The sequence below is a fragment of the Solea senegalensis genome, linkage group LG8 (genome assembly GCF_019176455.1).
Source record: "Solea senegalensis isolate Sse05_10M linkage group LG8, IFAPA_SoseM_1, whole genome shotgun sequence".
Classification (NCBI taxonomy): Eukaryota; Metazoa; Chordata; class Actinopteri; order Pleuronectiformes; family Soleidae; genus Solea; species Solea senegalensis.
Window position 1 is genome coordinate 24,794,596 of NC_058028.1, and position 14,394 is coordinate 24,808,989.

General features: G+C 41.1%; 1 protein-coding gene across 4 annotated transcripts in view; it reads right to left on the reverse strand.

Annotated features, from left to right (window-relative positions):
• The window catches only part of phldb1b (pleckstrin homology-like domain, family B, member 1b), a 103,901-nt gene that overhangs the window by 32,326 nt on the left and 57,181 nt on the right, over positions 1-14,394 (reverse strand). For all 4 annotated transcript variants that reach the window (XM_044031980.1, XM_044031978.1, XM_044031979.1 and 1 more), the window contains one exon: positions 11,111-12,606. In XM_044031980.1, coding sequence (XP_043887915.1) covers positions 11,111-12,606 — 1,496 coding nt within the window. The remainder of the gene's footprint in view (positions 1-11,110; positions 12,607-14,394) is intronic.

Here is a 14,394-nt window from a genome sequence, read left to right on the forward strand (position 1 = left end):
AATATGACTAATGACATTATATTTTAACGGTATATGTCGTGTGTTCATGTAAAAACAACATGGGGCATCTTAGTCATGTTAACCAAAGTTATTTGAATGAAAGTTTTGATTATTTATTGTTAACTGGGACAGAAATGTTAATTTGAATGTTCAGTACATTGTTGCTCGTCGACAAGTAATGTTTGAGGCAAATACTGTACAACAGTCAAACTGCAGCCTGTGCAATTTCAAATTGCAATGTCAATTTGAAACACTCATCAATCACTTTGTTTTGCAGACAAACGTTTAATAAATAAAATAATAAATGACAGAGCCCTAGCACTTCAATATTATTATATTATATGATTCAATATTATTATTAATATCCTGCCAAAGCTGTAAGTTGACAGTACATCGTTGGCACAATGGTGAAGCTTGTACTGAAGATCCATGTGAGACTGTTTAGCCAGAGGAGATTTATAGTGAACACAGCAGCCAAAGTCAACAACAGCAAACAGTTAGAGACTGTCAAACTAGAGGACTCTCACACACACACACACACACACACACTGTCTATTGAAAAGATTTAGGGCAAATGAGTGCGTAATTCATCTTTATTAGAAGGAAACCGCGAGTGGATATTTATGTCATTTATTTTCCACTTACGTCGATCAAAGATCACTAAAGACCACATATTGATATAAAGCACAATGTCAACCCATGTTGTCATATTGATGTGCTGCATCTGGTGCATTTTCAGCTTTTATTTCAACTTTTAGAATGTCTTGGTTAGCCAAACTAAAAAATGAAAAAGATGTTTGGAGACTTAAGTCTGCTTGGCCTCTGGCAAAAGGAGGTAGGAATCGTTTGATCGTTTTCCTGGAATTACAGACTAAACAATCACGCACAATTACACGGTAAATGAAAATGACAATGATATACGAGGTAATAGATGGCTCTGAATGTTCTGTGAATGTCTGAAAACACAGCTTTTCTGTAATATGAATAGTTTGTGCTCATGTTTTCTACAAGATAAGCTTTTATTTTGATTTCACTTGCTTTCGTTCAGCTAAAAGTGATCATTCAGTTTTTTGTGAAGGTTTTTTTTGTATTGGTGTGTGTGGCATGGACGCTCCATCTCACTTAACAACAGCTTCACCTAATAGAATCTTCAGCACTATCTAAAGAATAATGCTTTGTGTTGTATTTTGTCTCTAGTCTCTATTCAAAGGAACAGCTAAAGTTTTTAAGTAATTTTTGTCACACTGGTTTTGGAGAAAACCAGGCATTTCATTTGTTGATTCACTCATTCATTCATTCATTTATTCATTGTTACAAAAGTCCACACCGAATCAACACGTTGTTGCTTTTGTGAGCATTGATTTAAATGTGATTGTGTGACATCTGCTTATATTATTGTTACATATCAAACAGATCTTTACATCCTCAACATTCTCACTGTCACTGCAAAGACAGATTTATTTCACTGTCTCAATAGATTTAAACAGATTTCAACAGTTCATTAAATTAAATAAAAGCTCAGGGGTCTTCATCATGACCGTGGATCTCTTTAAGTGTGTTAATGTCGTTTCATTATCCAGTAAATATACAGAGCTATGATAAAGTCTCAGTGCAACCACCAGCTTTGTTGTTTTTATGTGACTCTAAGTTGATGCACGTGATGCTAATAGACTTTTTCCATCGCAATATTTGTCAATGGAGCTGAAACAAGTAATCGATTATTAATCGATTACTACATTCATTGACAACTATTTTGATAATCGATTCATCGGTTTGAAGCTTTTCTCATGATTAAAACCAGATTTCCGACAGTTTCAGCTTCTTAAATGTGAGTATTTTCTTCATTTCTTTGCTCTGGATAACAAAGAAATCATTATTTGTGGACAAAACAAGACATTTCCTGGTTTGACGAACACCGATTAACGTTTTTTAAGGTTTCCGATATTTTATGGACCAAACGATTAATCGATTAATCGAGAAAAATATCGACCGATGAATCGATTATGAAAATAATCGTTAGTTGCAGCTCTATTTGTCGACATGAAAAACTAGGACCAGTAGCTGGGGCAGACGGTAGCTCAGTGGTAGGAAGGTTGAGGGTTTGATTCCTTTGTTTTCACTTAACCCCACGTTGCTCCTGACAGCGTGTGACTGTGATAGAAAACGCCCTGCACATGAATGTGCTGCATGAAAGTGTGAGTGAATGAGTGAATGGCAGTGTAAAGCAGCTTTGAGTCATGAGTGTGTTATATAAACACAGAGCATTTACCATTTAGGATAAACACAGGTTTCATTAAAGGGTCCCAGTCCAGGTTTAAGAGCGGCAGGGTGGTGTTGTTGTTCAGGTGTAAAGGTAGGTCTCACTCAACACTGCACTCTTTAACCTGTAGAACCAGTTTTTTTCTCCAAACAATGTTATTTTAAAAATGTTTCCCATATTTTCTGAGTTTGTTCCAACAAAGCGATTGAGAAATAATAATACCATAAGGTCATTATAGCACGGCTATGACCGAATCTCTTTGCACAGTTCTCTATTTCCAAAGTTCAACAGCCGGCGGGCCTGAAAGCTGCCTTACAGCTCAGCACTTAATGACTGAACCAACTGGAGGCTCGAAACCACACAGCATCACATGTATTCAACAGGCCTCTGTTGAGTGCGCACGTTATCCACACCACAGGAATAAAAAAACCCAAAGTCTATTTAAGATGCAGTCAGAGCTTTGTTAATATTAGCAGCGGCTTCAGTTACCTTCACGAGTTCTGCCACGCTGTTGAGAAAGAGCGGCTTCTCTCGAGCCAGAGCGAGCATATAAACCACGGCCTGCTCCCGGCTCTGACCTCGCCTCACAGGTGCAGCCTCACAGTGATACTGGTCCATCACACACACACATATATACACAGTGCAGCTCTGAAGCAGGACTAGAAGATGCCTTCAGATGTTTGCTTCCATTCAGCTCCTGCTGTTGTTTAAAGTGATGTCAGAAGTTCTGACAAAGCGCTGCTTTGGGTCGGACGGAGGGAGCAGCCGTCCCTCCTTCTACCTCGGCTCAAAATCTACCCAAGTCCTGGGAGAGACTGTGAGGAATCTGTGTGAACATGGGCGGAGCCAGAGGTCGACATGTGTAAGGACTTCCTCGAGTGGGAGGCGTTTGGCTCGCTGGTTCTAAGAAAAGCAGTGGCTCTCACTTAATACACGACGGAGAACTTTATACCGCGCCTCCTCTGTACTCAGAATAGGCTGATAAATTTAATCCAGGCAGACAATGTCGAGACTCCAGGGTCAAATGTTAAACACACACAACCCGTGTGCTTCTATGACATGATAGAATGTGCTTTTAAATGATGATCTTTAATTATGAGGCCAAAACAATAATAGACTCTGTATGTTTCACTGTAGTAAATCACAATAAACAAAGTCAAAGACGACAGCTTTCCATTTTTCTCCACAATTGATAATATCAAAAGTGTTCATTCTTTAGTTCCCATATAATCAGATTATAAAAATCTGTTAATATGGCATATTTACTTTAACGCTCTTATGACCATCATGAAGTAAACCATGTTGACCTTCACACACCAGAGAGGACGTTCTTATGTAAGGTTCTGCTTAAAGATATAAAGCCTAAAGTACATATATACGGTTTATTCTAAAGCTACAGAACCAAAACTATTTTCATCTTATCGCAGTTACACACTTATACAAACATATCTGTGATTAATTGATTCGATTTCTGCCAATAAACCCTCCCAAATGTTACACACTGAACCTTTAATTTGACTATTATTGTCTTTTCAAGTATATTTTATTTTTTTCTTTAAGTTAGAGCATGAATAAAGACAAGATATATATTTGTGTTCATTCAGTTCTTCATTGTTTATGAGCAGCTTAAAGGGGGAGAAAGCTGGTGAGTGAGGAATTCCCTGTGTGCCACTGTGGTACTGAGCAGTTAACTGACCCCCTCTAGTGGAGAGCGCATATAACTGCAGGATGCACCTGCCGTAATTCAAACAGGTTGTTTGTAAATTCACAAACTATGACACGAGCATCAAAGAGAGAGAGGGAGGGAGAGAGAGAGGGAGGGAGGGAGAGAGGATGGCTGAAACATCTAAATACTGATGATTAATTAAAAAGTGACGCTATAGAAACCAGACACTGGATTAGTGCAGATTTGGAGGGACAGAGAAACAGATTTATCACTGCTGTCCCAGATTAAGAGCAATACAGTCGTACTGAGCTGTCCTTTCTGTCTCTATCTTTCCCTGTTAAGTTTTCAACCAAAACCACAGAAATCTGCCTCTGGATACTCAGAGAAGGATTTCAACACAACACACACATGCAGCACGGAGGAGTATTCATTGTTTCCTCTTCTCCCTTCCACTTTAAAATAGAGAAGACAATGCTGAAAAATCCTAAACCACGTCCTCGGGTCAGCGGGTTTGTGTGTGTGTGTGTGTGTGTGTATATTTGGCCGTGTTTCTACAAGATGCTGGTGTTCTGTTCGACAAGTGCCATGGTATATTTGGTCTGCTAATCCTCGTGAACAGTGAAGAAGATGCCAACCACGCAGGGATGAGTCAAACACACACAAACACACACACACACACACACATACAACATTTATGACATCATGGTGGGCAAGACAATGATCACAAATGACAGAGCAGACAATCTGGAGACAAGAAAGGAGAGACTGCTCATGTGAAGAAGGTCAGGCTGAAGTGAACCTGGAGTCAAAGTATTAAGATGTGGCGCCTACATGGACTGCAGAAATCAATGATTATTAAAGGAATACTTTACTGATTTGCATGTATTGCTAGAATAGCATTAGTATTTATTTATTTTTAAATTGTGCTTCCCTCCCTCAGTTTTCCATTGAGTTGTAAAAAATCTCTTTTCCTCACAAATCGCATCATTTGACTCAGCGTAGGGCAAACGTTGGTCAAAGGTTAGAAACTACAGCGCCAGTTCTGCACTTTTTAGACTCACCCATAGGGGGACGAGACTTCATTCCCACAATGTAAACACGGTGTCCGCCATCTTTGCTAACAGTTACGCTAACCAGCTCTTGCTCTGCAGAGTAAACTGAGAACAACAATGAGTTGTTGTCGTTCATCTGAAAATGACATTTTTCTGCCTTTCTCGGCCAAGAAGGCACTTATTTCACATTTCTACTGCATAGATGACCCAGTTTTAATAGACATTCATCTTTCCAATGGAGAAATATTCCTTTAATGAATCACTAAGTTGATCACCAATTATTTTGATGGTTTGATGTGTGTTTTTAAATGAAAACAACTTATCTGTTTTCTAACTTCCTAATTCAAAGTGGCGGGCTTGGAATTGTTACATTTGAAATTGCCGTACTTAAATTTCTTACTTTCAGGGGATGGGTGGAGTACTATACTCAATTCATCATGACAAAAGCATAGTTTCAATAGTGAAAAAACAAAGTTTAACTCAATTTTCCCAAACAAACAGCCCAGTGAACGTAAAGTAACTCTTTATGGACAGAAAACAAACAAAGTAACTTGTTAAACAGACAAACATTTTTATACATCATATATATATATACATATATACATATACATATGTATATATGTATACATACATAGATATATAGATATGTGCATATATATATATACATATGTATACATATGTATAAATGTATACATACATAGATATATATATATATATATATATATATATACACATATATAGAATATAGAATTATTTCATTCTATGTTCTATATATTCTATGTCTCTATGTCCTACATTTGACAAAACCCGTCACTGAGCAAACACTGTAGATCAGAGATCCATCAGATCTATTAGAAATTAGAGCCATTTAACATGGACTTAATATGTTCTGGTTTCTTTATTGAACATCTTTGGTTTGTGAAGGAAATGAGACACTTGAGAACGTCACGTCACTACTTTGAGGGTTGGAATAACACTGATTGACCTGATGTCCACTGTTTTCTGACACTGAAAATGATTATTAGTAGCACCTCCAGAACACATCAAGGGAAGTAAAAGACAATAACTGCAATCAAAAGAGATGTGCTTCTGAGGAAAAGCCGTCAGTAGTTCTTTATTTAAGCAATCTATGACCTTTAGAAACAAAGCTCTCCCTCTCCACAGCGCTCAGACTCAGACAGTCAACTCCCAGGCGTCGCACTGATATGTCAAGTTGGAAAATTCAAGAATAGTGTGGCTTTTTTCTTTTGTCATTTCCTGAAAAAGAAATGTCCTGCACTGCTGGTTACACGCAACACTCTCATTGTGTGCTGTATGATAAGGGACAAAGTCGCACTGTGTCCCCTTCAAGGTAACAACAGACACAAAAATGGACCGCTCCTTAAAACAATGACGTCTCAGAAAAGATGAGTTGGTCTTTTACAGACGGGTCAAAAGGACACGTGTCTGCCACAGATGGAGCACGCTGAGACTGGCTTCATATGCCAAGTGTGTCTGGCAGAGACGGAGCGTCGGTCATATGGCCAAGTGAAGTGAGAGGTGCCAGGTGAGACAGCTTGGAAGGGTCTTCCCTGCAGACAGACCGATAAGACCAAACTACAAGATGAGGGAAATGCTGATTAAAGGGATAGTGCAGAGTGTGCTTGTATGTGGTATTGACACATGATTTACACTGGCTTTGCCAAGCATGAACTGGGGATCCAGAAAACTGTCTGAACCTTAAAGAGCCTGAGAGAACTCCAAATCCAACATACAAACAGTCGCATACAGCTGTCATGGTAAATTAATTTTACTTAATACACCAGTACGGGGCCACGCGGTTGGTGTAGTGGTTATCACTCTTGCCTTTGCAAGGGCCTTGCATGTTCTCCCCGTGACTCTGGATTCTCCAGTTTTCTCCTACACTCCAAAAACATGCAGATTTGGGGATTAGGCAAACTGGACACGCTAAACTGACTCTGAGTGTGAGAGTGGATGGTTGTTTGTCTCTATGTGGCCCTGTGATGGACGGACTGCCACCTGCTCAGCTATGTCAGCTGGGATTAGCACCAGCACCCCCCGTGATCCTCATGTGGAGGATAAAATGGCACAAGATGAACTCCACAACTCTTGTTAAACTGTAACCACTGATAACTGTTAACATAAACCAACTACTGTGGTTTATTTTGAGAATAACAGCTACTGAGGATGGCTTCAATAGCATGTGAAAATAAATCAGTTTCTACTTATTATCACTTATGTTTACTCATCATACATCCATTTATTTAATGTTTACACCATATTTTCAACAATGATTTTGAAAATACACCTTAATATTTGTGTCTACAGATGGAAATAACCATTATTTTACCATCTTGCATCTATTACTTAGGTTAATTAACATGAACTGTCCCTGAGTCTGACAGAGGAGTGTAGCAGTGAAGCTGGAGCCTCCTGCTGCCTCTGAGCTGTGGTCTCCTGTTGATGTCACGTCAGCCTCTCTTAGAGCTCCTAACTTTGTGTTTTGGGTGAAGCAGTTGTGTGAATGAGTAGCAGACTGTGTGTGTGAAGTGAAGTGACGCTCTGAGGCAAGAAAAAATCCGTGAGTGAGTCAACTGTGACTAATTACAGGGCCTGCAGCTCCACGCCCTGCCTCCTCAAAGAGCTGCGAGTTTCTGCACTCAGAAAAAATGCAAGGACATCAGAGGCTGCTGAGGAATCCTGTCTGCGACTGGGTCTCATGCAGCTCCTGTTTGTCCTCGCTGTCTGCCACGTCCACTTCATATGAATGCAGTGTACGAGCGGTTTTTTGCACTAATCTAAAGTAAATATCGCCCTTTGTGCGCCTGCTGTTGTTCTAGTCCAAAGGTTGTTGCTGCTGCTGACCTCACAGTGAGGACCTGAGGTTTCACAGACTGGAGTATGTACAGTAAAAAGGAAATATGGGCAGAAAGTACTGTGGGACGATCACTGGTGTGACATCGGGAAAGCGCGACATCACTGTGTACTTGTATTCACTACTTTGGACTTAATTGTGACAGCTAGTGCTAACCCATTTAATGTTTACTGCATGTTAACTCAGACTCTGCTCCAAACTAATCTAGTTTCACGTTTGGAAACAGCAGTTTGTAATCGAGGATCTGGCAATGATGACAAATAATTATTGCCATAGAATTGTCTAGATGTAATATAACCCATATTAACACCACTATTAAGTCGTTTGGTAAGACTTTAGATTAGGGAACACATATTCACTATTAACTAGAACTACTCACTAACATGAATAAATAACACACTAGCCCTTTATTAATAATTATTAAGCACTAATAACACCTTATTCTACATAATCTTATTCTACCGCTATGAATTAAGATTTTTCCTGGTTAAGGTGTTAATACGTGCTTAGTAATTACTAATAAAGGTCTGGTATGCTACTTATACGCATGTTAGTAAGCACTTAGTTAATGGTGAATATGTGTTCCCTAATCTAAAGTGTTACCAGTTGTTTTGACAACTTTCATGTACAAATAAATCATTAATTATCTGACATTTATGATCAGTGGACTGATATGAGTATTTAGCTGTGTTGATGTTTTTGGCCACATCTCTCAACATCTAACCATCTACAGCTGCAGTGTGTTTTTAGATGCTTTGTTAACTCTGCACACTGACTATCCAACACAGCTTCAAGTGTAAGTCGCCATATCCTCCTATGTTGGGTCTAAGAATTGTATGAAAAGGACTTTTTTGTTACAGGTGTTACGATAAAATAGTTTATCTATTGTGCGTGTGTGGGACTTTAATTGTGTTTAATCACGACACATCTAATGAAAGTGGCAGAGCAGTGTACAAACTGTACTACACATCATGTTTCTTCTATGTCATCTCTCAGCTGGTCTTTCTCAGCCCAGGACGGTCAAGTCAAGTCTTTACTTAACATTTATAATCAATATAAAACTAATTAAATTCCTTCAAAGAGAAATAAGGAGTTAAGCTGTTGCAGTGCTATCTTTTAAGTAATTTGCAACACAATTTATTTATTAGCTATTATAATAGGGTTGGGTTAGTGCATTAGTTAATTTACATCTGTGATTTAGGGCTGAAGCATTCATTTTTTATTGTTTTTATTGCCAAATAAAAATGTAATAAGTCGAGGTTAGAAACAGTAGTTCCTACCTTCATGTTCTTATCCTTGCATTAGAGTAGAATACAATAGTAGTTCATATTTTGCCAGTGTAATGTTTATTTTGTTTTAAGTTAATATTTATTGCCTAAAAAGGAATTTAAGTCACAAATCAATTCAAAGTTCAATCACTATTAGTTATTTTACCCAAATCATTCAGCTCTGGTGAGATTCTGAATGAAGTTAAACTGTTTTAAATCAGACAGCTTAATTTACTATGAACTACAGCTTTAAGGACTAAATCTATCACACAACACTGACCAGCATCTGATAACCTGAAGATATCAGTGGGACGACTGCTGCTATCACAACAAAATCAGACACGGAGCAGCGATGTTGATAGAACTCAGCAGAAACCTCAGCTCACTTCACTATTAAGGGTTAAACAGAGTCTCAGTGTTCTGATGCAGCACTGCCAGGTCACTGTAGGAAGAACCCGAGCATGGACTGGTACATAGAGACAGTTCAGTCTGCACAAGTGAACTGGCCTCTCTCTCAGCCACACACTTTGTAATTACGAGCAGGGCGGACAGACGCCTCCTCACACAAACACAAACGGATACAAAGGCTTTTAAAGGACTTAGTCTCTGGAGTTTCATTTAGACTGGCAGACGTGTTCAAGATGTCTACCGGCCGCCACTCCCTGCCCCCCTCTGCTGAGCATAGGAAACAACAAACAATGCGGTTGCTATGGGCTCATCTTGGCGCCCTGGGACCGCATGTCAGCAGCAGTTCAAACAGCCCGAGTTACAGACAATTCATGTTGGGAAAAGGAGGAGCGACCAGGCCCGGACGTTATCTCAGTGGAGATAATGCAAGTGTTACACTCGCTGCCTCCAAGAGGTCACACAGACTGGAGTCAGACCAAGCCTCTTCAAGACTATTAACATTATCTCAAGCAATGGTTTTTGTGATAACCACACTATTGAAGTTCATAAAGATTAGTTACAGAGTTTCCCTCATATTTATTCAGCCTTATTCGCGTACAATTGTAGGCAAGCCAGCGATACTGAATATATTTCTACAATGCAGCAATGGAGCAAAAGGCTGGGTTATGATCTCTTATGTTATTATGTGGTCTGTAAAAATATTTTGTTCATTATGAAACAGTGACAGGGCAAATTTTACTGTGTCAGGTTACCACAGTCTGCACAATCAATGGGAAACACTGAGCTAGGTTGTCTAACCCCAGATTCTCAGTAAAATGATCCTGCATCGCGTAAGAAAAAGATTGTCATGAAATGTGTCATCAAAAACATGTGCTTACTGCTGACATTCTAACATAAAATACTGTAATTCGATAGACTTTCCCAGTGGCCCTCAGAACACAAGTATCATTATCTACACATTGTTATGTGAATCAATTATTCAAAGGTGTGGTAATGGTAAACCAAGTAAAACCATTGAGATACTGACATGTTTCTTAAGCTGGTGTGGAAACGGGTCACCGATTAACTTAACTGCAAAATACATGGCTGCCTATCTTACAAGCTCCATCAGGCCAAACCTGTGAAAATAGTTTATTTGTCTTATCCTATCTAGTCAGCCACTGCAACTGGGGAAAAGTTAATACCTTGTTATTTTACCTTAGGCTGTGGAAACTTACATTAATCTAATCTAACGTATTCAAATCAGCATAAGAAAGAACTACAGATCATGTGTTGCAACTGCTTAAAGTTCCCATCAGTGACGTTGCGTTTGGACTTACAGTACATCCTCACCGTTGCTGCTGTCAGCACTTATTATCATGTATGGTGAAGAGGGCGGAGCATTTATTCATCAATTACTAAAAAGTTGTTGGGTACTGGATAAGTTTCTCCTATATTTTCTGTCCAAGCCTGAGACTGAGACCTATAAAACTGAGCAAACGTTGATCAGTGATAGAGCGTAGAGGGCTCTTTAACACAGATATTAACAATATTACAGTAATATTACAGCATACTATCTCTGGCAACATGCTCCTGACTCACCAGCCTCTCCATTTCCTGCTCTCGAAGCCTCTCCTCTCTCTGTCGTCGGTGGTATTCCAGCAGCTCGTCCTCATTGTCACTAATTTCTGTGATGCTGTTCTTCCTCTCCCTCATCCCAGGGTGGGGTCTCCCTGAAGACATCTTCCTCTGTGTCCTGGGACTGGCTGCAGGGGACGAGCCGGGCAGGGAGCCTAGACTGTAAGCAGGAGACAGGGAACTCCCAAGGCTTGCCTTCCGTACCCCCGTACCACTACCACTGCCCTCCATCAGCATAGAGGTAGGTGATGGGCTGCGGGCTCTGATCCCCCTTCCACACATCAGCTCCTCAGATGTGGATCCAGTTTTTCGCCTGAGCCTGGGACTTTCTGGAACAAGCTTACCAAGACCTGAGGGACTATCCGGAGTCCTCAAGGTAGGCATTGTACCAGGTAGAGCCCCTGGAAGTACTGGGACCCCTCTCCGGGCCATGGAGGGGCTAAGAGGGGGCAACTCTCTCATAGTGCTGCTCACGCCACTGCTTCCATTCAGCTCCAGGTTCCTCCTGGCCATGCGTGGGCTTTCAGGGGGCTGCAGTGAGCGTGAATGTTGCTGAAGCGGAGATCCTTGGATGACATGGACAATGGGGTCCAAAGGAGGCTGGAAGGCTCTGGTGGGTTGGGAAAGCTGCCTGGAAGGGCTAGAGGTGAGAGAGCGGTCAGCTAGTGTGGTCTGCTCTCTAAAGGGGCTGGCAGGCCTTTCCTGGAGCACTGTGGTTGTCTTGGTCCTGGGACTGGCGGGTGATGGGGATGAACATGTAGGGAATTTGGGAGTAAGTCTGGGACTACTTGGCACAATGTTTTTACTATTAAGAGATTCACTAGAGGACAGAAGCGAGGTCAGTCGACTATCAAACCCATCTTGACCCATTATTCTACGAGCTGTCTTGGGGCTTGGAGGAGCCTCTGTCAAGACCTTCCTCTGCAGCCTGGGGCTTTCCTGAACCTTCTGGCCTGCCCCACCACTGCTGACATTGGGCAAAATGGTCCGTGGTTGGGGTACAGGTGGAGGGTGGGCGGTGAAATTGTAGCTCGAGGAGCGAACAGGCACTGGTGGCAGAGAAGAACTCTGGTCCTGGGGTCCTCCACTAGGAGAGGGGCTGGTAAAGCTCCCACTACTAGCTGCCGAGGGTGAGGAGAGTGGGGAAAAGGGAGGTGATGTATTCTCATAGCTGGACCCCACAGACATGGCCCCAGGGCTGGTGGGAGGGGATAGTAGATACCGACCTCCTCCATTGAGCATAGGTGATAGAGGCGAGTGGGGAATCAGTTGGCCTCCTGAAGGCTTTTTGGACTCCAAAGAAGAAGGCTGGGGGTCATCCATGATTAGGGAGTCCATGATGTCCTGGAGGTCCTTCTCAATAGAGCTGACGATTGCACTGTGCTCAGACTGGATTCGCTCTCCAGGAGCTGAGGACGACTGAGCTGGACTCGCCTGATGATTCCCATTGACCAAGCTCTCTGTGTCAAAGGGGGGAGATGACAGAGAACAAACATTAGGCTTAGTCAAAGGTTCACAATGTTCAGCTGATATTAACTGTGTCAAAAAAAACAAAGCCTCCTTCAAGAGAGCAACCCATTGGTGATGGGCGTCCTGAATCTGGGAGTTGTGCCACAGGAACAACTAAGTTAAACTTAGCAGTGCAATGCAATGTCATCTAGTGCTACATTGCTGAGTTAAATAAGTGCAAGCCCATATAAGTAGATTTCTTTGTAACTCTCCCTCACTGTTAGAATGCATGGCCAATAAAGCCAATGCCATTCTTTTTCTTCCACCAGAATAAAGAGCTTGTGGTGCACAGAGTTCTCTTAATCCTTACTCAAAGAGTGTATTCCTGCATCATCCATCTGCTGGATGACCTATATGTCCATAAAGGTGATAAACAGGCAATGCAGTGCTGTAAACTTCTGAATATTTTCAGACCCTTTTCAAAATTGACGGCATGTTAACTCACAGGGTGCCCCGTGTAGACTTCATGACTTTCCATGACAAACGTGAGGTAATTCCATGAACACAAAACATAAGGTTCCATTTTATTTCTGTGTCTAAAATATCTTAAGATAATTGCCAAACCCCCTGTCCTGACCTTGCCAGATATATCAAAACATAATAAAAATGTATAATTCAAAGACTCAGTGTCTTGTCATAACCTTGCACCTACTATATCAGACATGTTCAAAAGAAAGGAAGGACACAGGCGAGGAGATGAACGAAGAGACAGTGCCCGTGCATTGGATAGGGATCAGGAGAAAATGTGCCTGCATAACTCAATTACCGCAAAGCCCGAAAGCAACATAGGGCACAGGCCGGGTAATCTAATCTTAACAGTCTCCTTTAAATGTCAGCGTAGTAGATTATTACAACAGAAACATACAGCCATGTGGGAGATTCACCAGCATGTCCTCAAGGCAGGGATCACAGCACAGATCAGGGTTTATTACAGCTAAATGAAATCTGTGTAAAAGGATCCGTTGTCTGTGTCGGTAGAAACATGAGGATAATTGCAGCATGGAGTAATTAGTGTGAACACAGAGGTAAGAGCAAACAACCGAAGAGTACAGTAGAGCTGTCATCTTCAACAAAGATGTAGTAACATTAGATATCCTACATATGACAGTGGAATAGAGCTGTGATATATATATCATGTAATGGATATATACATTTTTACATGAAAAAGAAATTGACTGGTTTGGGGAAGTGAGCAGTTTACAAAGCAACTCATGTGTCACACAGAAAAGATGAGGAGGCAAATATTGTAGTAAAGAAAAAGGAAATAACATTTTGCAGGGTAAGCAAGCAGTCCAAGTTAACTTCATGGGAATAAAGCTTGAATGAAAATGCATTCTATAAATGCATTCAAGGAACCTCAAACCCCATCACTTCTAACGGCAAACACAAAGACTACGATCACATAACCAGCAAACGTGTGCAAAAGAGATTATATTTGAGAAATCACATTTAAAATAAAAATTTTACTGACTGTATCCACACAGCCATGGAAAAAAACATCCACAGAAAATAACTAGATGAGTCACTTCAGCCCTGTGGGCCACACCGTGGTGCTCACTGTGTGTGACTAGAACTATTGCTCACAGATCTCTGTCCGGATCTTTCTGTGTGGAGTATGTTCTCCCTGTGTGTGTGTGTGTGTGGACTGGTGACCTGTCCTGAGTGGATCCTGCCTCTCGCCCTATGTCAGCTGGGATTGGCACCAGCAGCCCTGCGACCCTCATGAGGAGGATAAAGCG